General features: G+C 37.0%; 1 protein-coding gene across 1 annotated transcript in view; it reads right to left on the reverse strand.

Moving 5' to 3' along the window:
• LOC136053049 (pinopsin-like) overlaps positions 1–23,123 on the reverse strand; it is a 72,681-nt gene that overhangs the window by 44,275 nt on the left and 5,283 nt on the right. The window contains exon 2 of the mRNA XM_065743618.1: positions 9,077–9,402. Coding sequence (XP_065599690.1) covers positions 9,077–9,402 — 326 coding nt within the window. The remainder of the gene's footprint in view (positions 1–9,076; positions 9,403–23,123) is intronic.

Below are 23,123 nucleotides of genomic sequence, written 5' to 3' on the forward strand. Positions count from 1 at the left end.
GCACATAGTTGCCATTCACATTCATTTCTGTAATGTGGATTTGTCATAACATACTGGCACTTTACTATGTGATAAAGTTCTTAGCTAAAATTCTTTCCATCTACTACTGTCATTTCAAGCTGCCTCAGCTGCTTTGCCTTAAGCCTTCAGAATTTTCAGCAGTAGAAGAGGGGCTACAATATGGAATGAATGAATTTCAATAGCTATTGTAAAAGTCCTCTGCCATATTCTGGACAAACAGTCCACAGTGATACATGCAAGATAATCTCTTTTACCAGGGACTCTGCCTATCACTTAAATTTGGTTGCTTAAATTGAGTCCAGTTATGTGAGAGAAAACAAGAGTTACTCCATTCTTAGTGCTGAAATATAAATAAAAACATAATATTTATTCTGGAGGACATCTTTTAAATTATCAATTTAATAACCAATGATAAAAAAAAAAAAATATTACTCATTCACCTATCATCAAAAAAATTTACTAAGACGTTCCCTGAACTGAGACATCGTGAGTCTTTGGTATTGATGTACACCATTTGCTCTAATCTGAAAGAACTGAGAAATTGCAGCCTATATTTTATGGAGATTCTATGTTCAGAGATTAAAGCATCAGATCTTAAATTTCCATTACCTTGTTATTAAAGATTGTGACAAGCTTTTTTCTTCCCTAATTCATCTACGGAATGAAAAAGTGGCAAATCCAATGAAATCCTATTTTCTGACCAGCCATTAACTTGATTTACAGCTAATTTCTACCGTGCTTGATTTACGCCAACGCTAAGTTACTGCTTCTCTGCAAAATACAAACAACTAACGATTTACACTTAGGTCAGCACAGAGGAAAGAAGATCATAATCTTTTATCGTTCCTTTTTCTCTTCTATCATGCTGACATCTCAGAATTGAAGACTAATCAGGACAGGCGCTTCAACAGTCAGTCTATGCTTTTTATTTAGACACAGAAGTAAACATCCCTGAACAAGCAAATCCATTACCCACGAGCTAACCATGTGCCTATACAAGACTCAACAGCAACTGAAGCCTACAAACATTTTGCAAGGCATTTTTTTTTGGATGGCACTGGACCATCATACTCTTTCTCTCTTAAAAGCTGAGACATTGAATTTAACTACCTTGTAGGTACACAAGAAAAAAAAAAGTTAGTGATCTCCTTTATTTCTCAGAGTTTTGTGTTTTTATCACCAGTTACAGAAAACACCGGATTTTGTGCTCTTGGGACAGAGTCCTTCAGTACAAACTGATATTAATTTGGTGCACAAAATCTTTTTACAGTTGAAAGCAACATACCTCAAAAATTGATGCTATACTTCTTCTGTCTTCATAATAAAGCATACATGAAAATTTTTTCATCTCATGGGCAAATCCCAGTAGTTCAGAAACAGCACAAGAATAAGTTAGTTCTTTAAAAATTAAGCAAACTGAGGCGTCGGCGCTGAGAACAACTTTTTATTCCAGCAGCTAACAGGAACAAATAATCAGTGCTTCAATATCCTTCAATAATAATGTAAGGATAGAACTCTGAAATTTTGAATTCTGGCACATGAAAATTGCTGTTTACTAAAGTGAAAAACATGTTTTAAAGTACTCATGAAATGAATCCCAAAATTCACTAGCAAAATGCTACAGATATTTTTCATAAGTTCTTACACTTGTATTTTACAACTCAAACTGAATGAGAAAGCTATACCACAACTGCTTAATCTTTTAACTATTGCGCCACTGTTTTGAAACTAATTGAAAATGAGCAATCAAGCATTTTAAAAACAATGAGATTATGAATACACTGTATCTACTTTTCAAGAAGAAAGCATTTCTTTATTATGTTGTAAAGCAACCTTTTACTTCTTTCAGTGGGACTCGTATGCCTTTAGTTGTCAAAATTTGTCTGCATTGGGAATAGCATCTTTGAACATGAGTGTTTTTCTCTACTGACTACAAAGGAAATATGACTAGATAGATGATGAAAATGTCTTGAATTCTCACAGCTGACTTCTCAATAGCACACAGATTCTTTCTGGCCAGTCAGAATTGTAGTATCACCTTTAAAAAGCATTGGAAAAGCTGGATATGCACAACATTTTCAAGCTGTCAAAGGAAATCTATTCAACTGAAAGTAGGAGGAGATCTCTATATGTAAAAAATTGGGTCACAGTTAAGGAGAAGAAGGAAGTAATGAGACTTATGGCTTATGAAAGAAGGGAGTAGTTATGGAAACAATCATAAAAAATCAGAAAGAAAAATGGTTTATATACTGAAAAGTTTATATGTATCTAATACCATTTACAGGTTGTGGCCTAAATCTTAAAAATAAAATAAAATTAAATTAAATAAAAAAAAATTCAACATAATCCCCTCTCAAGAACAAATGGCAAGAACAATGAATTAATTATTTTCTACCTTTATTTTTTCTTCCTTTATAATTATTCCATTACTTTTTTATTAATAATTTTCAAAGTAGTTGTCTCTGGTATTGCCTCATCTACATGTTTCTGAGAAATTTCACCATGGCAGAAGTCAAGATTTGAAAACAACCATATTTTCAATAAACAGAACACTAATATGGACTACGTGGACCCAAATGGATTTCAATGCTTCTCTTCCTCAAAGGAAACAGTTTTAAAAAGAATATCAGCTGCTATGTTTTTCTACTTGACTAGATGCAGAGAGGATATATTATTACATAAGAATGTCAATTGCCCTTATGATTAGAAGCCTGTTCTTAGTACTAGAAGCCCCAAATCAATGTATAAAAAGGCATGTTCTGGGTGTTGTTATCAGAATCAAAAATGGTGTGTTACTAGCTGCGCAGTGGCAAAGGTCCAACAACTGCTCAGAAGATTATATATGCCAATTAAAGACTATACAGCACTTTTACAGACATTGATTCTGAAAACGTTATTGCTGACGTTCACTAAAAGATATGCAACTACATCACTTTCCAACATTTGATAACCTGGCAGATGTCTCTCATTACATTTTGGTAAGATTTATCCCATCTCTCTCAGCCTAACATGAGATTTGTATTTCAATTAAGTTCCCATAATCTCCTGATGATGCAAAAGAATACATCTACCCAGTCACATGCCAGCTGCATATATTTTCGCTTGTAAATTATATGTAACTGTGATACTTCTACAGCAAGCCTCAAGATGGAAATGCCAAGAATTTCTTCCTCTATAATATTAGAAGGCAGGAGACAAAGTCATCCCAAAGGGGAAGAAATGACAATTATGAACACAGTGTAATAAATAAATTGATAAGATCATAGAATAATTGTCTGTCTGAGCATAGATACAGTTATGGTCAAGCACAGTTGCAACTACATCAAACCACAAATGTACCTAATCACATTTGAAAAAGAAAAGCTATGGGAACCAATGGACTAGATCTACATCATCTTCACCTGAATTACATTTCTTAGATCTTTTTTGTTTCATTAAATAACGAGAAAGATGTTGAGCTTTGCTTCTAAAATGCCTATGGCTACCAGTCTGTTTTTATTTGGGGCTTTTAGAAGACAGAGGTAATGGTACATAATCGTTTTATCAGTTTTTTCTATTTAAGTTATAACTTCAGTGCCGACAACAATAAAGTTAAACTCCCTATAAATAGACATATGAAGCACATGGAGGAATGATGGAACAATTATTGCTTTTCCATCCTGTTTATATAATGCAAAGATAATTTATTTTGTGTTGAAATTGTTGAGCATTCTGTCCTAATGTGTTACCTTCCTACAAATAATCATTTTCAAATGAACTACAGAAATGGAAGGGAAAATTAATATTTAAATTAGACGCTTTACTTAGGGTGTGGTGAGACACTGGAACAAACTGCCCAGAGAAACTGTGTATGTCGCACCCCTGGAGGCACTCAAGGCCAAGTTGGATGGGCCCCTGGGCAACTTGAGCTGGTAGGTAGCATCTTGGCTCCCAGCATGGGAGATTAGAACATGATGGTCTTTAAGGTTCCTTCTAACCCAATCCACTCTATTATTCTAGCACGAGTGAAACTTCTGCTTTATAATCTTTTTCATGACTACTTTAATGAACAATGATGCAAAAACTGCTTTTACAGCAAAAACTGCTTCAGCTATTCCGAATAGTAGACGTAAAACAGGATATGAATCTAGATTTGTGAAAGTCTACACCTCCTCTCTTCTTTTTCTCAGAATTTCTTTGTGGGCACAGGAGACTTCAGAAGACTACAGTTGTTTTTATTAAATGATTTTTAAAAATATACTTTGAGTTGAAATCTCACTACACAGAAACTGAAATTATTTTCTTCAGATTTATAATTGAGTCACAATTTCACTCTGGAAGCATTACTCCTTGAATAAGAGACCTGAGCATTCTTCCTCTAAATTTGGTAACTTGAAGTCTAGAAAAAAGAAGAGAAAGAGAAGATCAGGTGGTAGGACTCTAAAAGTTCAGCAGGCGGAATAAGATAAGACTATCTGATTCTCCTATGAAACCTGAAAGTCAGATTATGTGGAACTTTTCAAAAGAAACAGGTTTCAAAAGAAAAAAAAGTTGTTGTAAAGGAAATAGGTAATGAATCTACATTTTGGTTTCTGAAGAATTAATTATTAGTAGATGAACCATGCGATGAAGGACAAGGTACACTGATAAGGGAAATTCCTTCCCCCTCTAAATTAGTGTTAAACTTTTCATTTGTTTTTTTAATTTTCTTTTGTGTTTAAAAAAGGGAAGTTTTTCACAGTGTAAAGTTTCAAATTAGAAATGAAGTTATGACATGTAAGAATGTAATCAGTGTTCTTCATCTCTACTTTTTCTTTGCCCTTCTTAAAGGAAAAGAGAACAGAACCATGCAGCAGAGCTATCAAGTCAGGTCACACAACCATCTGCTCCAGAACTCCATCTTTACTGTGCTTACAGCATCTCTGTTAAACAGTGAGTGGGGTAAGATCAAATATGCTTCAAAATGAAAACAGAATAAATGATACGGATTTTAGAAAATCAGCCAAAATTATATTGAAAATCACAGTGGGTGTTCCTTGTTTCACTTAGCTCAAAAACTGGATGGTGTGACCACTGGCCCTTTGCCCACTTTAACACAAAGGCTGCTGCCCTGAGCAAGAATTGCATGCTCAGACATATATTATGCTTAGTATTTAAGTCTTAGTGCTCTGCTTAGAATCCTTTTTGTTGTTCTCAGTGTCCTAGCTACATTCCATAAAGACCTTCTGAGTTTTTTTCAGGCATAACTTTTGATGAAAGATACTGACAGCGAGGTGAGCCAAGAGCAGATTCTTTGCAAAATCAATCTGAAAACTTCTCTTGAAGAAATGTTCTGGGAGTCTTCCTGTCCTTGGGCAGGATTTTTATGCAAGCAGAAGTTAATGCTGGCAGAAGAGAACTGTTCTAAAAGTTTTTCTAATTTCCATTAGGCTGGTTTGTATGACTTCTTTGGGTGCCTCAGTGGAGGATTTTAATCATATTGTGCTTTCTGGGCTACAGTGATTGCAATGCTAATCTCCGTAATTCCACATTTGGGATCTCACTTTTCAAAGTGTAAACAACTGACTCGGATTGTATAAAGAACATTTTTCCCGAGGGAACACAATGGCAGAGTCACAGGGAAGCATCATAAGCAAAAAGCTGAAAAAAAAATCTAATTACAATAGCAGAAATAAGTCATTCTCAGTTTCTTTTCCTTGTTCTGTAGAATGTGTACAAATAAAATATGTATAAATAATATGTTGTGAGGGAGAAAACTTTGCCCCTTTCTGCTTACAGACCCAAACATACCATCTTTATAGGAAAACTTGAAGGAGAAACTGAATCTCAGCATTTGTAACAATGGAAAAACAGGTCTCAGAAAAGCATGAATAAATATTACCATGAATAATAATACGGATTCAGAGGGAAGAATAAAAGTCTAATAAAATATTTATGCTTCTGCCCATCTTAAAATCTGATGCACTGCCAAGATCACTAGCAGCTTCCGAAACCACATGTTTTTATTTGGCTTTCTGTTTTCAGAGTTACTTTGTTTACCACCTGTGAAACACTCTCATGATTCAGAGCTAACAATTTCCAGTGTCTTGTTTACCCAGCCCCAGGACTCAACTATTCCAAGTGTGTTGCACAAGCATGGTGGTAACCAGGCTCGGCTGTACAGATAAAGCAAGTCTGGAAAAATAACATAGCTTAAGAGAAAATAACTTCAGCAATGCCTAGTGGTCTTTGAGCCTGATAAACAGCAAGAACTTTGAGACAATAGTGCACTTATGCTGTAATATCATTTAATGGCCTTTGCTGTTACCATTATTCATAGAGGGGTTATACTGACTTGTAATTCCTTGAAAAGAAGATCCTTTATAAAATCTGTATTACTGAAATCCTTGAAATCTTTTACCATTACACAGATTGCCGATGAATTCATTGGATTTATGAGTGCCTCAAGTGTCAGAATGCTACAGCATGAGACTAAATTTAGAGAGAAAAAAAAAAAAGAAAAGCAGACCTATAATTACAGTCCTGCAAAGGGAAAATTCAGGCTCTGTGCCAATTCTTGCATTAACTATCCTAAATCTATTCTGATATTTATTCCACCTCAATTAATTTGCGCTGTAGTATTAATAATGGCATAACTCCTGTACTCTTGATCTCAGGGTTCAATACCATTAACTCTGCAATGCTCTAACATAAAGATATCTATGTATCCTGCAAAAATATGTAATGCATATTTTAGAAAATTTACCAAGCAGCTGAAGCTGGGATAATGTAGTTATTATGTTTGCAATACTCTCACATTTCATCCAATACATTACAGAGAGGGTCACAGAAGGACTTTTTTTAAGCCATGAGGCCAGAATAGTCTTGCAAGATAACAAATTTTTGCCCGTGGCAGAAATTAACAGCATTACAATGGATGTAGTAACCTTTCTTAACTTTACATTACCACACCAACACTATGTGGTTTTATATGAGAAGTAATATATTTTATTTAGATATTGCTCATTTCTTCTTCCACTTTGAAATGCAACATACTTTAGCATTTTGTAACCTACCCTGTCTATTACAGAATTCATAAGGGACCTACAACTGAAGAGAAGTCTGTCTTTCAGCTACTGTATCATGATATGTTCTTTGAAATTTTACATAGGAAATTTATTAAATATCAGATGTCACGACTACAGTATTGGAAGTATATACTTCATTGAAAGATGAGGACTGATGATTAATGAGATTTTTCTATCTGAAATATAACTTCTCAAGGAAATCTTTTACAAAATCCAGGAAAGAGTTAAATACTTTTTGTAAAAAATCAGCTACTCAAGAATTTCCAAATGCTTAGGGAGCTTCTATGCACCTGGATCACAAGAAAGGGGAAAGGATTTGATTCTCACTGGAGTGCCTTTGCATTTAATAATCATAAGATCTGAAGACATTCCTTCAAATTGACTGTACAAAACTGGATTTGATTCTTTTTCACTTCCATCCTTCACAAAATTTCTCAGGGTCTCAAACCTCAGTCTTCTAGAGATCACACTAAAAAGCACATGGAGTAACAAGCAGAAATAATTGTTGAAAATTCCATTCTTTCTCCCATACTCTTCCTTTGACAGTCAATTGATCAGTCAACCCTTTTTTCTAACCAATCTCCTTAATCTTCTTATATAACTATAAAATGCCTATAAACTGAAAGTGTTCGGTATACTTTCTTTCCTCAGTATGTTTGTCACAACTTCTTAAGATCCAACAAAGATCAGTGAGATTACCAATACTTTTAATAAATAGTAAAATAAAAAAAAATGAAATGAATAGAATAACACAAGTCTGCATTTAGAACTAGAAAATGAGGAACATGGTAAAGGCTTTTCATCTATAAAAGCATTTGTACACTGTGGTGATAACTTGTCAAAAAGGGCAATGAGTGATGAAGGACAGAAGAGACAAATGTTTATAAAAGTTGTACTGCTAATAATATGCAAAAGATATATCTTTTCAAGATCCTGCTCTCTTTTTAAGGTGATAGTAGAGGATAGAGCTACCCAGGGACCAGGTATGGTCTTCAACTTTGCTTTAATGGTTTACAATCAAGTGAATTTTTTTCCATGTTACCATTTCACAGCATTAAGATGAGTACTAAAACGTGATTCATCAAAGCAATTTTACTGACTGGCTCAGCACTCAACCAGTAAGATTTCCCACTTGGGCCTTAAGTGTTCTGAAAGTTTTGACAAATTATGGAAAAGGCACGACCTTAATTTCTTATGACTAATGAAAAGTGAATTACATCCAATTTAATTCTGTATGAGACTCTGTTCAGGGATTTACTGCCCTTTTTTTCCCCCAGTTTAAAACCTTTAGTTAATTTATCTGAACACTTTAGAGAGCTACCTTTTAGAGAACACCTTACACATTCATTCCTTTCTCATTATTCATCATCAAACCATTTCATTACCATCCCAAGAGTATTAAAACTTCACAACACCACATCCCTTGGCAAGGTCTTTTTGAACGTTAATTTTGGAATATCTGCAGTGTACCTAAAAGCAATTAGAAGAGTGTCATAGTAGTAATAGTAACAGTGGTAATAGCAGTGGTAGTAGGAGAAGTATTTAAGGAAATTTTTAAAGGCAGACTAGAACAACATGGAGAAAGTTGGCCCCTGGGACAACTCTGCAAAGTTCAGTAGATTTAATTAGTGAAGAATTTGGATTCCACAGATCAAGAAGCAGACATTATTAAAATGTCATGACTCAAAAATAGGAAGAAATGTTTACACAGATGTCTTACAGACAGATGTACGCTGACTTTACAAGTGCAACCTTCACGCGGATATACTGATTTTGGTAGGATGCAATATTTCCAAACCACAAAGCCAGAATCTTTATGGTGGTTCTCTTTGGAGCTTCAGGACAGAGAGGATCTTACAGAAGACCCTCTTGCCCTGTCCTTCAGACTTTCTGTGGTCTTTTCTATTTAGTTTTGCTTTGCTGTTTCACTGTCTATCGTCTACTACTTCCAAACCAATAAAGGAAAAATAAAACATATTTCCCACTATTGACAGTGTAGAGAAGCTTACCTGTTTAACAGCATAAAGGAGCCGACCATAGCAGTACATCATGACCATTACAGGGATGACCAAGCAGAATATGAAGAGACAGATGATATACGATGTGGACTGAGCTGACTCAGATGACCAGCGCACCGAACAGCTGGTGCCTGCACCTTCTATCCCATAACTGCTCCATCCAAGCAGAGGTGGCACAGTCCAGAGCAAGGAATAAACCCAGGAGCCACCAACTGCCAGCAATGCCTTCTGATAGTCATCGCTGCGCTTGTTACACAGGGTGAGGGTGCTGTAGCGTTCGTAGGACAGGACAGCCAGGGAGATCAGGGACACAATGCCTGTAATGAATTAATTTAAACATTTACTTCCATTATTTTACACAGCAACCATTTAAAGCCCAGAGAAATAAGACACCTTTCTGATTATTGCATTATTTGAAGCAGCAGTGAAAACCATTCCTATGTTTAAATCCTCCCTGGACCTGGTTGCTCTGTCCACCATAGAAGAGTTTGTTTAATTTGTATTTAGCTTCAACTGTAAGATTTTCATACTTACAATATATATCATAGTGTTGCCTAAAAGGTCTGAATTAGGCATTTAAATTTCCCTGGCTCAGGACCCTGTTACCTGAATATAATAACCCACCATGAATGCAGGATTGGTCACTTTGAGAATAGATCAGCACTCAGTCATTAAACTAAGACCATGACAATGTCAGTCAAAAGTAGATTAAACACTGACAATCAGACTAAAACACAAAACACTTCATACCATTTCCTTTAAGTAAATGTAAATAGTTTATCTTCTCTACATAGGTTAAGATTGGAGTCTTAATTAAAACCTCTTGGCGGGAGCTATTTCATCTTTACTCACCTTTTATTATAGAGTTCCACCAACATGAAATATATTACATTTTTTTTTCTGGAGGGTAAGAACTGTGATATATAGAACTCCAAGCCATAAAAGTTCAAAACAAAACAAATATATATATTTTTTTGTTTTGTTGCAGCAATGCCTGTGTTATACCTAAACTTTTAATAGCACTGAAATTAATACCAGTCAGTACTGACTTCTGGCGCTTTCCAAAGAACAAGGCAAAAAGAGAAAAGCACTTAAGTGATAATTCATAAGAGGTTTTAAAAGTTAAAAAGTCACAAGGGGTTTCATGGGGTTAAGTACATTAAAACATGGTAACTATGAAAATTAAAAATAGTTTCAAGGCAGGAAGTGATGCTTGTGAAGGCAAAAAAAAAAATGTCAGAAGAAGATGATATTAAGAGCAAAAAATGAAAATAGAATGGGTAGCTTTTTCTAAAAGTGAGATGCATTCAATTGAATTGGTCTAAAGCAAGAAAAAACACCTAGTTATCCATATGGGAGAGAAACAGGGACAATAGAGACAACAGAGACATCCCTCTCCCAGTCTGCTCAGTAAAACTTGCTGTAGTATACTCACAACACAGAAGCTGAGACTGAATAAAACCAATATAAGATTCACATCATGAAATAACTTTTTTCAAGACTGTAATTGACTATGAACCTGAGTAACTAGATAATTGATTGAAGGACAGACACGCCTCCTCTGTTGGACTGAAACAACTTAATTTCATAAGACAGACAATGCCAGGTTTTGAGATGAAACTGCAGTTTGAGACAGAAGGGATGTGAGGAAGAGGAACCAGATGTGCTTTCCCTGAGCAGAAGTCTTCTCTGCACCCTCATTCCCAGGTGAAGAAAGAGTGGTCAGAAGTCACCTGGTGGTGCAAAAGCATCAAAGCATCACATTCCTGAAACAAACCTAGCACTCCAGCTGCCCTCCTGGAAGGGTTTCTGGGCTGGACCTTGCATGCATTTTTTCCTTCACCCTGAAAGACTGCGATGGTAAAAGAGAACATTTCAGTATTCTCTCCAGATGTCACTCAATGCTCTCTGGACTGTGAAAAGATCTTGTAATCCAGACTGGATAAAGTGGAATAAAGTTTTTTACTTTTCTTTCTGCCTCCTATCTTTGTATATCAGAGTTTTCTTAATGTCGCACTGAACTGTTGCAGCCTTTGTCAGAAATCCTGCAGTTATCTGATATTCTACTTTCTAGTGTATCTATTGCATTCAGAGGAATTAATGAGAATCTTAGCTTTAAAAACATAAACAACAAAAAAGTTAAATATTTTAGAATTATGGTTGAATAAAATATCCATAATCTTAATAATCATAAAACAAATGAAAAAAAACAAGTTATGAAGAAATGAAAATAATTATAATTTAAAGCTAATTGCAGTGCTTTATCCCCACATTCCATTCTTAATTTATACTAACGTTTATGACTGTCTAGGCTGCATATATTAATTTCAGATGAGTAATGTTTTCTAAAATTACAACAAAATTAAGTTCAGTAATTGCACATCTAAATAGAGCTTACCTCCAACAAATATTTTGGGCCCTGAGCTGGTACCTAGCCAGACAACTCCACAGGAGCCAACAACAGTGAGGAGTGTAGTTTGCTCCCTCAACATTCCATGCATATACAGGAACCAAGTGAGGTTCTCTCTAAACAGAACTGAAGATGACACACACACACACACACACACAAAAGCCAGAAATTGCATTACAGGAGCAAATTATTATTTAAAATTAGCCATAGAAATAAGTGACTTTGAGATGAGGCATGAGGCTTTTCTATGCAGCAATTAGCTGCAGTGACTAGTTTGTAAGAAATTAAATTAAAGTCATAAACCAGGACAGGCATTCATTTATAGGAATATCATCTGATACATTATCCATTATTTACTTTTATTTCCGTACATTTATTTCTGGAAGCACAGCAAGAGTGTGGCACTATGTGAAGGACACAGCAAATCACTACACTCTGCTCCTGTGAGTCTCAGCTAAAAGCATTACATTTTCATATGAGTTTTGTTGCTATTTTACACTTCTCATTATGATGTAGTACTTGGAAAACATGGAAACAGCATGCAGGCTGCCCATGATCTGTAGGCTACTAAAAACTGAGAATCAGATTCAACCCATACTGGGTAAAACATGCAAATCTGATTCAGTCCATACAAGGTAAGCACTCTGACTACTGCCTTATGTATGTTTTTCCTCTTGAAGCTCCTGAAGGTCATTATGGTTAGGGTTCTGCAGCAACACAGTTGCATGACAGAACACATGGTCTGCACACACAGTCTGTAGTCAGTACTGTGTTCTGGTTATGAATGGCCATTGACAATGTAAAGAAACCACAGGTAGGCTTAAGGAGACCAAGCTTGTAGTAATGCAACTGAACCTTGTGCAGGATATTAATGGATCAAAAAGAGATGCAAGCTCTTCCAAAGGCAAAGAACATTTTAATGCACCAAACTCTATACAAGTTGATTCCAAGCGCCAGGGTTCCCATGTGACACAGTCCTCACTAGTCCCTCAGGTGTCACCTGGTAAATCTGCTGTTCCAATAGCTGGAGAATATGATAAAACTCTCTGTGGCAAAATGAGATGGAGAAAAGCAAGATCTAAAAGGAAGGAAAGGCTTTTGTGACTAAACACACTCCAAGTTGGGAACATCAAGGAATCCCATGCTGGGGTATTAGTATGTTAGTGCTTCTGGCTGACCTCTTTCATCACATTTCCCCAAGGACACTGGACAACCAATAAGTAGCCCCTTTCAGATAAGGTCTCTTACTACCTTGATTTTTAGGTTACAAGTTTAATTTCAAGTTTTGCTTCCAAATAGTATCACATAAATATATTACTGAGTTAAACAAAGTGAGTGTGATCTGTGACATCACGTTGTTTTCAGTAGAAAAAACATTCCTAAATTTAAATGAGAGCATTTCTATTAGCTCCCTATAGAAAGAAAACACATCACATAGGAAAATGAAACGTAAACAATTTAAGCAACTTAAAATATACGACATTTCCAACATATGTACACTTTCATATCTCCTTAGAAGCCTTTCTGAAAAAAATATGCTGAGGGATTTTTCACAAAATATAATTTGTATGTCTCCTATACTTAGAAGAGGTTTGGAAACAGTGAAAGGAGAAAAGCAACAAGCTTCCTTTCTGATGACAGCTTAATCTTCAGCTGAAATTTTCAGCTCTGGGCCAAAGTACCTTACCTAATATCAGCTATGGAACTGAAGGCTTTATGAGAGTGTGCATGGAGCAAGCTTTTCTGTCAGCTGTATTTCCTTCTTCTGTGTACCAGTTACATTAATAATAATAACAAGCAAAATGACTGGGCTCTTCTTACCTTAAAGATCAAAGCATTTATTTCACTAAAATACAGTAATTTCCACTACAACAGTTCCAGCCATCAGAGGCTCCCTCACAGATGGAGAAGTTAGAATATTATAATGATAAAAGCAGAACATTTCCAAAGCTGACCCTCTGAGCAGAAGCAGGGGGAGCATTTGTTGACCTGATAACTGGCCTCCCCACAGCAGAGATGTTTCTGTAAAAAATCAGAAACTATTGGGGCATGCTGTAATGGGGAAAGAAATAACAAAACTCATTATTATTATGCTCTTTTAAAGTATTTCACTGTGCTTTCCAGCTCTGAGTCTTATAACAGAACAGCCCCTTCACTCTCACAGTCTAGATAGGGAAAAAAATACCCATCTCACATACCAACTCCAGGGAGGTTTTACAGATTTTATTTTCTTTTCTTGTCTGATGCCAGAGCTATCACAAGTATTAATGAGAATGCTGATCAGTCTGCCAAACCTCCAATATGCTCCAGAGTATGAAATAGTCTTAGCTCAACTAACAGCCTGCTATCAGCTAGGGATAGTGGGAAAGTAGCACTGAAGAAGAAAAGCTGAGAGAGCAACAAGCAAGAGATTGTGAATGTAGAATTTCACAAAGTATTTTTTATCAAGGTTGGCTATTTTTTTGTTTATTTGTTTAATGTGTTCTTTTCTTTTGTGAGAAGCACAAGTGAGTATTCAGAAGTGAGACCAATAGGTATGGTGGATGAGGGTATGTGGCTGCTGTTTCTTGCTCTCTGGATGCTGGTATTTTACTATTTCCTTTTCCCTCCAAAAGGGAAAAGAGAGATGTATTTTATGGGCCAAATTCTAGCTGCTGGCAGATTTTGGTAGAAGATCCAAAACATTTCCAGAGTTAAAAGGAAACCCAGGCAAACCTAGAAGACTTTCCAGAGTTAAGATGAACAGACTCAAGGCTTTGGTGAGCATCACTAGCCTGAGTTTGAAATTTTCAGCCCACTATATACACTTCAGTGAATCAAGAAATCACAATAAGTCATTTTATGATATAGCAAAATTGCAGTGATAAACTCATTGTTGGTATAAATAACTCAAGCTGCAGCTGACAGTACAGATGCCTCAGTAACTCATGGAAGCAGCTGAGAAAGGAATGTACTTCTAAAACATGATCAGCTATATTTGAATATTCCTGTTAGACATTTCAATAATAAAATAAATGGTCAAATACAAGTATTCTTGCATTTCACAGAATCACAGAATTGTAGAGGTTGGATGAGATCACTGATTGATGTTGATTCTAGCTGAATGCAGAGGTTTACTTATCACTTCCTTTTCACTTTTAAGTCATTAAAACCACTTCTGCTGATTTGAAATTGAGAAAATATTTCTCGCAATAATTTGTTGCACATTAGCAGCTACAACCAGGTTTTAAATGCCAGCATTCTAGGCTTTCATTATATAGGCTACTTCAAATATCAACGATTCACTCTGAATATAAGTAAACAAATCAAGAGTTATTTATTGAATGCCTGTAATTCCTTTTCTTTTGCCTATATGACTTGCAGTCATGACTCCATTTAGAGTAGGCAATATTTCCCTTCCCTGAGGAATTATTTTTCTGTTTAGCTCTAATGGGGGTAACAGTTTAACTCTGATGTTGCTTGAATGAAATCACTACAAAATCAATCCTACAACCAAGCCTGCTGGGACAAACCTGACAGCAAACATTACGGGTCCTGTTCAGTAAACTTTTCCTGATCTTTTCTCAGCAAGCTTTTCCTTGTTTCTTCCTTTGTATGAAATGCCTTCCTTTTCATCTTCAATAGTGACAAATTACCTTTATTTCTTTCCCTGTCACTGAATTTTTAAATGTGTATGTGTTGCACATTGAGTGATCTTAATTCTAAGCTGTATCTTGTGATTTATGCTTTTGTGCCATGTTATTAATACACCTGCCTATCAACCAACAAATTATTTCTAATGACATAAATATAGTAAAGAATTCCTTTTTGCACCTCAGTGATGTTTGCTGTATAAAAGCAAGCAAACAAACAAAACCACTAATTTCAGTTTCTCTTTCTCTACATTATGCAGAGCCCCTTTACATTCTGGAAAGCAGGGTGAGCACTTGCAAATTCAGTTTCCTAAATGGGATGCCTCCATATCAGTGTATTTATTCAGATGCTTTTGGGAGTCAGAATAAGAAGCAAAGTCAGCACTAGATGGAGCTCCTATACAGTAGCATCTCAGGAAAAGTCTAGGGGATCTGTGCACATGAGAGAAACAGGGTTGCACAGTGCTGATGTAGCAGGGAGACGCTCGCAGGGTGCTCAGCTGCAAGCAGCAACCCCACATCCATCCCTGTGCTGCTTTGCAGGACCTCCATCCCCTGCCAGGAGTGTTTCACTGCTTTCCAAACAGGGAGAGCACCTTCCTTCATGCTGTGCATCTGCACAAGGGTAATACAAAACACAGTCTCGGTTTGTCTACATATGAGACATAGCACCATATCAGCTAAGAGGTGAATTTACAGCATTTTATCACACCAGTCACAGAGTCCAGCTTCCACCAGAGCATGTCCAGCTAGTTTTCTTCCTAAGAGACTTCACTTTTTCACTGAATGCAACCACCCATTTTTAGTATTAAAGGCATATTTCTATTTTTTTTAAATTCTATTCAATTGTTTTTCCGCTTTTTTTTCTTTATTTCTCTGATTTTGGTCAAATATCATTCCTAGAGATGGAACACAGTACAAATATTTACTTCTCTGAGTTAAGTGCCTATCACAAGGACTAGAGGTAGATTTTATTATTATTTTTTAATAATAACTAGTTATGACAGTTAATAACTAGCCACACATCAACTAATTTGAATATAGTGTCAAAATATGTAGACTAGCCTCCACACTGCCCTCGAGCCAGGATTTTCTTCAGCAGTTTTACTACCCAACATCATGTGTTACATTGGTAGGAAGAATGACAAAATAAGGTTACTCCGATCCCTGTCCCTTCTGACTTTGCCTCCAGTAGGAAATTAAGGGAGAAGAAGGGATATTTTCCAGTCCTTAAAGCACAGAAGGACATTAGAAGATGAAATCCTTTGCTGTATTCACTAAGAGATTTACAGCAAATTTAATCCAATCAACAAGTCTAACCTGCAGCATTGTATAGATTAGTAGAAGTTACACCAGAGTATATAATAGTGGGCATGGAGAGAGATATAACATAATGGTACAAGGCAGCATGGCTATCATGGAGGGACACCAAGCCTAAATAATTTATTCGTGGTCCTTGACAGTGACATACAGACAAAGTTGATCTATTTGATAAAGCCTACTAGGATTTCCATAAACCTTTGACTAGACCAAAGGCTCTTAAGGATAGTAAGCTGTCTTGCAATAACAAAGATCCTCACAAGGATAAAATGATCGATTAGAGGCAAGAACAGGAGATAACAGTTTTCTCAATGGAAAATTTTAGCCATCAAAATCCCCTATGGATTTATGCCAGGAACTACGTTATTCATCATATTAATAAATGATCCGGAAAAGATAGTGAAGAGTGAAGTTTTCTGATTATGCTATGCTGAATAACTCAAAATCAACAAAGCTGACTGTGAAGTATTGCAGATCAACCTCATGAAACCGAGTCACTGAGCAGATGAAATGCTGTACTGATGTAAACTGCCATATGTGAAGAAAAACAGCCCTAGCTTTAAATATGCTGCTATTGTTTCTGACTGACTTACTGCTATGGAAAGAGAGTTATGATAGAGAATTTTATGAAAACCATTTCTACTAAGCACCAATGCTCAGCAGCACTTAGAAAAGTAAACATCAGGGACTATTAGAAATGAAAAACAAAGAAAACAATAGAGACTATCAAAAGGTGGATAGGAGTTGATTAGTGCTTCTCATAATATAAGACTAGGATTTCCAAATGAAATCAGATTGTGGACTTGGAATAAACAAGCAGGACAAGGTTCTTTATTTTGCATAGTATATAGACGGTGTGTGGAAATCCATGGCATAGTATATTGTGAATACCAAAACTGTAGAGTTCCAGAGAGGATTCAGTCTGGGAGATAAATCCAGGAAGAATTATTACACTCAAGAGCACTACTTCAGTCATTGATTCAATACATCACAAATCAGAGGCTGCTCTCACTTTATACTGTAATAATACTATAAAATATTGCACATTACTATAACATTAAGTTCAGCATTTTAGCTTTGCTGTGCAACGTTTTTGCATGGTAAATGCTTTGTATGGATGTGCATACTCCTTTGCAAGGCACAACTTGCATTTAGTTATTAAAATGATATGAAGAAAGAGTTACAGAATAGTAAGAAATTACTACCTGCTTGTAGCTACTATTAGTACTTCTTTCCCAAAGGTCTGAGTGCCCTCAGCCCCATAGAAGATACTAACATTTAGAAAGCTCCTACTGCATAGAAGATACTAACATTTAGAAAGCATCCTCAAATTCCTTGTTAAACACCCCTTGATGCGCTGACTAATGGAGAAAAACTGCTATATGGAGCAAAGCAGATGGTGGTACGTCTACTTTCTGCTCTTATCACAAAGACTATTAAGCCATGGCTTTGTCTTGCCTCATAACCTACTTTCTATTCACTAGAAAAAGCCCATTTAAATCCCTACTGGCATATTTATTTGGCAGCTTTTCATCCTATTCCTCTGGTACATTCTTTGCTTCTCACAAGGCCTTTAAATAGAAATACACAATTAGTTTTACAAAATACATCCAGTAAAGCAAGCCTCAACGTCATCACACAGCCGTTGCTGGACTGCACTCCTACTGCACAGCCACACTCTCTCTGAAAAACCTGCAGACCAAAACTTTGCAACCTGCCACTCCTGCAATGCTATTCTGCACCATGGCACTCTGTAATGAAATCCTGCTGAATGCACACCCAGGCACTTGTGGCTCACCCGAAGGACTGTGATCAGGGCAAGGTGTGGGAGGAGCAGCTGAGTCCCCTGGGTGTGCTGAGCGCAGAGCAGAGGAGCTGAGGCCTGATGGCGGCTGCAGCTCTCCCAGGGAGCGGAGGGGCAGCGCTGAGCTCTGCTCTGTGTGACAGCGACAGGGCCCGAGGGAGCGGCATGGAGCTGTCAGGGGAGGGGCAGCTGGGGGTTAGGGACCGTGCTGCACCACAGCGCGGTGGGCGCGGAACGGGCTGCACAGGGCGCTGGGCACAGGCCAAATTTGCACAAATTTTGTTTGTTTTTCAGCTAGCTGTTTTGCCTCGAACAGATTTTGATCCTTACAAATGTCTACGAAAATAATTAATCTGAAGGAGGGTTTCAGTCTACTGATGCATTCGAAGCCTGCCTGATTGATCCCTTCTTCCCTTGGAAAGTTATCTATTATTTCTGCTCTGGATGGCATGAGTGGAACCAATAGAAACAATAAAACAATAGAAAATGATAGAACAACAACAACAACAAAACAATGGAAAAACAGCAGTAGAAAATTAGCATACGGTGAACATCTGCCTCTAACAAAACAGTACAGAGTATATATAAAGATTAACAGCTTACCCCAGTGAGTCATTAGTCTTTTGCATTGTGGCTGGTTTGGTTTTGTAAGTAACAATGAAAGCTTATACCTAGTCATCGAATGCTACTTCCAACGTACTGGTGGCTGACTGAAATGGTTTTAAGAAACCATAAATGGGAGAACTAATATAACGGACACGTTTTAGGAAGAGTCATTGGCTGAAGCTGCCCACAGCAATTAATCCTGTGGCTTATAAGTCATCTTCCTGCCCTGATCCATGTTGAGTCCAGCATGGCATGAGGAGAGAGAAAAGGAAACAAGTCCCCCATCACTCAGAGGGGCACAGGGACAGCTGGTAGCCTGGAGATAAGGAGGCTGAGAGTTGAACTCACTGCTATGCAGTGCCTTGAGGAGGGAAGGCAAAGGGAGGTGCTGAGCTCTGCTCCTGGGAACTGATGGCAGAATGGGAGCAACACCACAAAATTGCACCAGGGAACAGTCAGACTGGGCACTGGGAAACATGTATTTACCATGAGACTGCACAAACACTCCAACAGGCTTCCCAGGAAGGAGGTTGACCTCAAGAAAATGCTGTAATTTTTGGTTAGCTGTGACATGGTCAGGCAGTTGGACTCAATGATTTTTAAAGGTCCCTTGCAACTAAACTACTTTTCATTCTGTTTTATTTTCATTCTGTTCTATTCTAATTCTACTGTTATGCTATGCTATGCTGAAAATAATGCTGGGATGTCAGTGTAAGGGAGCAGTTACCTGCGGTGGTACTTCCTTGCGTTTGAGGTCTAGAAATCTCAAATGTTCACCCTGCCTATCTCAGTTACAGAAAAAAAATTAATAGCAGTCAGAGGTAATTTTCCCTTAGTATTCTGGAGAAACAACAAAACCAAAAACAAAAACAATAAAAGCCACAAACCCACAGACCTTCCAGCAATTGGGGGTATTTGGGTTATTGGATTATTTAAGTAGTGATTCATTTTAGCTGTGAAATCACCAGAAACACTAAGAAGCCTGTGAATCAATAGAGGCTGTAGCTTATTAACTTATTAGACATTTATTGAATCTCTGGTTTTAGAAATGCTTCTAAGCTAGTGTTGATCCCTTTCTAGGGAAATATAAATCTAAACAGAGCAGCTCCAGCTTTGAAAGGAACTTGTTTTTCTATACCAGCACAGTCTTTTTGCAAACTACTGTAAATTATTTCCTCATCTTAATAAATATTCTTTGTTAGAAAAGTGACAGACACACTAACAGAAAATAAAAACCTTGGTGGTTATTTCAAAGAAAAGGTATTGGCCACTGATGAGAAAAAAAAAAAAGAAAAAAAAAAGCAGAAAAAAGGAAATTGCTAGTTATTAGCCATTACTGTGGCATTATTTGAAACAATGCCAACAGTCATGTATCTCCTTTATCACTGAAAAGCCAGTAGGTTTTCATTTGCTTATTAGACTGGAAGATGTAGCTTTCTGCTTAAATGCTTCCTGTAAGAAATGATCATTGAAAATAAATGCCATCAGTTAAGAAGCTGCCACTAGCTATATAACTTGGTTTTAAATAGTCAGAGATAATGTCCACTCTCTGGTAGACTGAAGAGACTATAAGGGAAGTTCAATTTAAAAAAAAAAAATACAGAATTCTGTTCTGATGTGGTAGCACACAGATCTTAAGAATTATCAGAGATTATTAAGCACATAATTACACAGAATATGATTGAATAGCCTTTTACAAGCAAAGTTCAGTGTTCTCCAATGTACTTTTTCTGAGTGAATATTGCTTATTTACTGACTGTAGTTTATTTCATTTTACCCAGTAAGGGCCTAGGAGACTAGCTATATTTTAATAGCATATTTCTTCACATATATGTGTTCTGGCTACGTATACAGTTGTTTTCTACTTTCTTCTATAGTGATAGAAAACTAGTATCAGACACAGCATTACCTGCATTAATGCTGTGACCTAGAATTAAGGAAAGGAGTCTGCAAATGCACATGATTAAACTCAACTCTGACAGAAATGCTCTTCCATCATCTCAAACACAGCTTGCAGCCCTGACTGTTAAGACTCATTCATCATAAGGATAATTTTGCAAGAAATTTCATGTGGTTTTTCCTTTAAGCCTCTTCCATATCTGTATGTAAAATGATTTCATTTTGCATCCTTCTTTGCATGAATCCTTAACATTCTGCAATACATGTCTATAATGTAGAGCTAGGTAGCAAAACCAAATATATGCACTGAATCACAGGCATGACTGCTTGATATGGTAGCCTTAAAAACAGATGGAAAATTGTAGTTACTTGTACACACACAAAAACATACTTTGGGCACGTGTAGAACATTTCTTCCAGAACAGAATTTGGCATCAGAAGGACAGCTGATAATTATACTTAAAAAAATTCCAAGGAAATTGTTGATTTTCTTACAGAATTAAGCTATTCTTCTGTCCCTCCTTGCAGGGACACACGTACAAGATGCCACACACCATTCACTGTTAATATCACTGCATGGCTTTTGTTGCCTATCTTTCATTTAGGCATTAGGGGAACAGACTCTAGATTATCATACAACAAAACAGAGCAGCTGAAAATATTGGCAGTGGCAGCTAGACTCATGATGACTCAATCTACATGTGCCTGCTGATGCATGTTGAGGGGCAGGCAGGGATCAATGACCTGTTCAGAGTACGCTCTAGCTCTTGTTGGAGACAGCTGCTTCCATCTCCTCTATGCTGAAAGCTGGGAGCCTGGAGGAGGATGGAAAACATCCTCACTGCATGTTGAGCTGGGTCTGAGCTGAGGCTGCCCAATCCAAAGGAGGGAGAAGCAACCATGCTTGGTAGTACGGACACTTTCTCTGTATTATATGGTTCCTTCTTTAACTATATTTTTTAACATTTTTGCTTGAGTTGACTCTCTGTTTCTGTAACACGTGAAAATGCAATAATTGTGCTCCCCAAATTATCTGTAGGTAGAGCAGATAGCATTTTCCCTACATGATGAATGTGTGGTCAAGTTCTAATAGGAGATAGGCACCACTTCAGGATATTTTCCAAATATCACTTTTGGGCAAAGTAATATCAACAGGCGTGGTGTTTGATGCCAGAAGGAACTGGAAATAAACTAAGAGGTAAACAAAACATCCAGGAAAAGGACACCAAAGTGAAGATGGAACTATAAGAAAATGACATAAAAGCCAAAAGGAGCAAAAAGCACCCTGGTTGTGAGGGCCATCTCATGGCTGCAGAGAAGAGGTACAAATCACATATCCACCTCTCCATCCTCAGCTCCTTTCAGACCTAGTGGAGACAGGGTCACTTCTACAACATATCTCATATCACCCTAAAGAGAACTTCACAAGTACATCAGATGATTTGCACGTTGGCTGTGGAAACCTGTTTTTCTGTTGATTTTGAAAGAAGCCTGAGGGACTGGAAAATGTCTGTTTCAGTGAGATGATTTCCATCTGTCTCTAAGAGGTTCAGCATTTCATGTTTCCAACCCAAATATGGGTTTCAGAAGCATATTTAATAATGTCCTGCATAAGTAATTTTGAGCTTCCATTTACAGTCTAACAGATACTAGATGCTTGTAGTCACACATTAAAAACCAGACAAAAAGCCCAACAACCACCAGTTGTAACACTATAGTAATTGTCAGTAAAACCCTCCAGGTAATGATGGTCTTTTTTCCTTTTCTTGTACTGTAAGTACCACCTGTGATGTTTTCCAATTAGTTAGAGAACCTTTTCCTTGCTACTTCCCTTGAAACAGTAAAATATCTCCAATATCAAACAGCCACCTAGGAAAGTTTGCATTAGGTCCTGTTTACTGCAGTCACAACCGAATTTACTCGCTTCAAATAGAGAACATTTTTGAGTTCTGATGGAAAACTTTCTTAAACATTACTGATCATTGGTGCTTGCTATCAGCTTTTTTAAAATAGAAATACAATTTTTAGTCCCATTAGCTCACTTAGAAAAGCAGCTATCCATGTTCAGGTGTCAAGTAGAGAGCTGATAAGAGTGATTTCACACTGAGAGATGAGTACCAGTCTACTGGGGCTCAGGAAAGTCTAGGCTTGAGCTCTTGCAGGGTCAAGTCAGGGTCAAGAATATAAATCTTTTACCCTCGGGGATTAAAACAAAAAAAAGCAAACACAAGCAAACAAAACCAAGATTCACTACCATATATCTTCTCACAGAAGAGCTACTCCACCTGGGATTTCAACTACAACTCATAAGCAGAGAGATTACACTATGATGAATGTTTGTACTTCAATTTTAAGTGCCTTCATTTA

Source organism: Cyrtonyx montezumae, unplaced genomic scaffold (genome assembly GCF_038088225.1).
Source record: "Cyrtonyx montezumae isolate F1298 unplaced genomic scaffold, pur_monq_1.0 scaffold_3, whole genome shotgun sequence".
Lineage (NCBI taxonomy): Eukaryota > Metazoa > Chordata > Aves > Galliformes > Odontophoridae > Cyrtonyx > Cyrtonyx montezumae.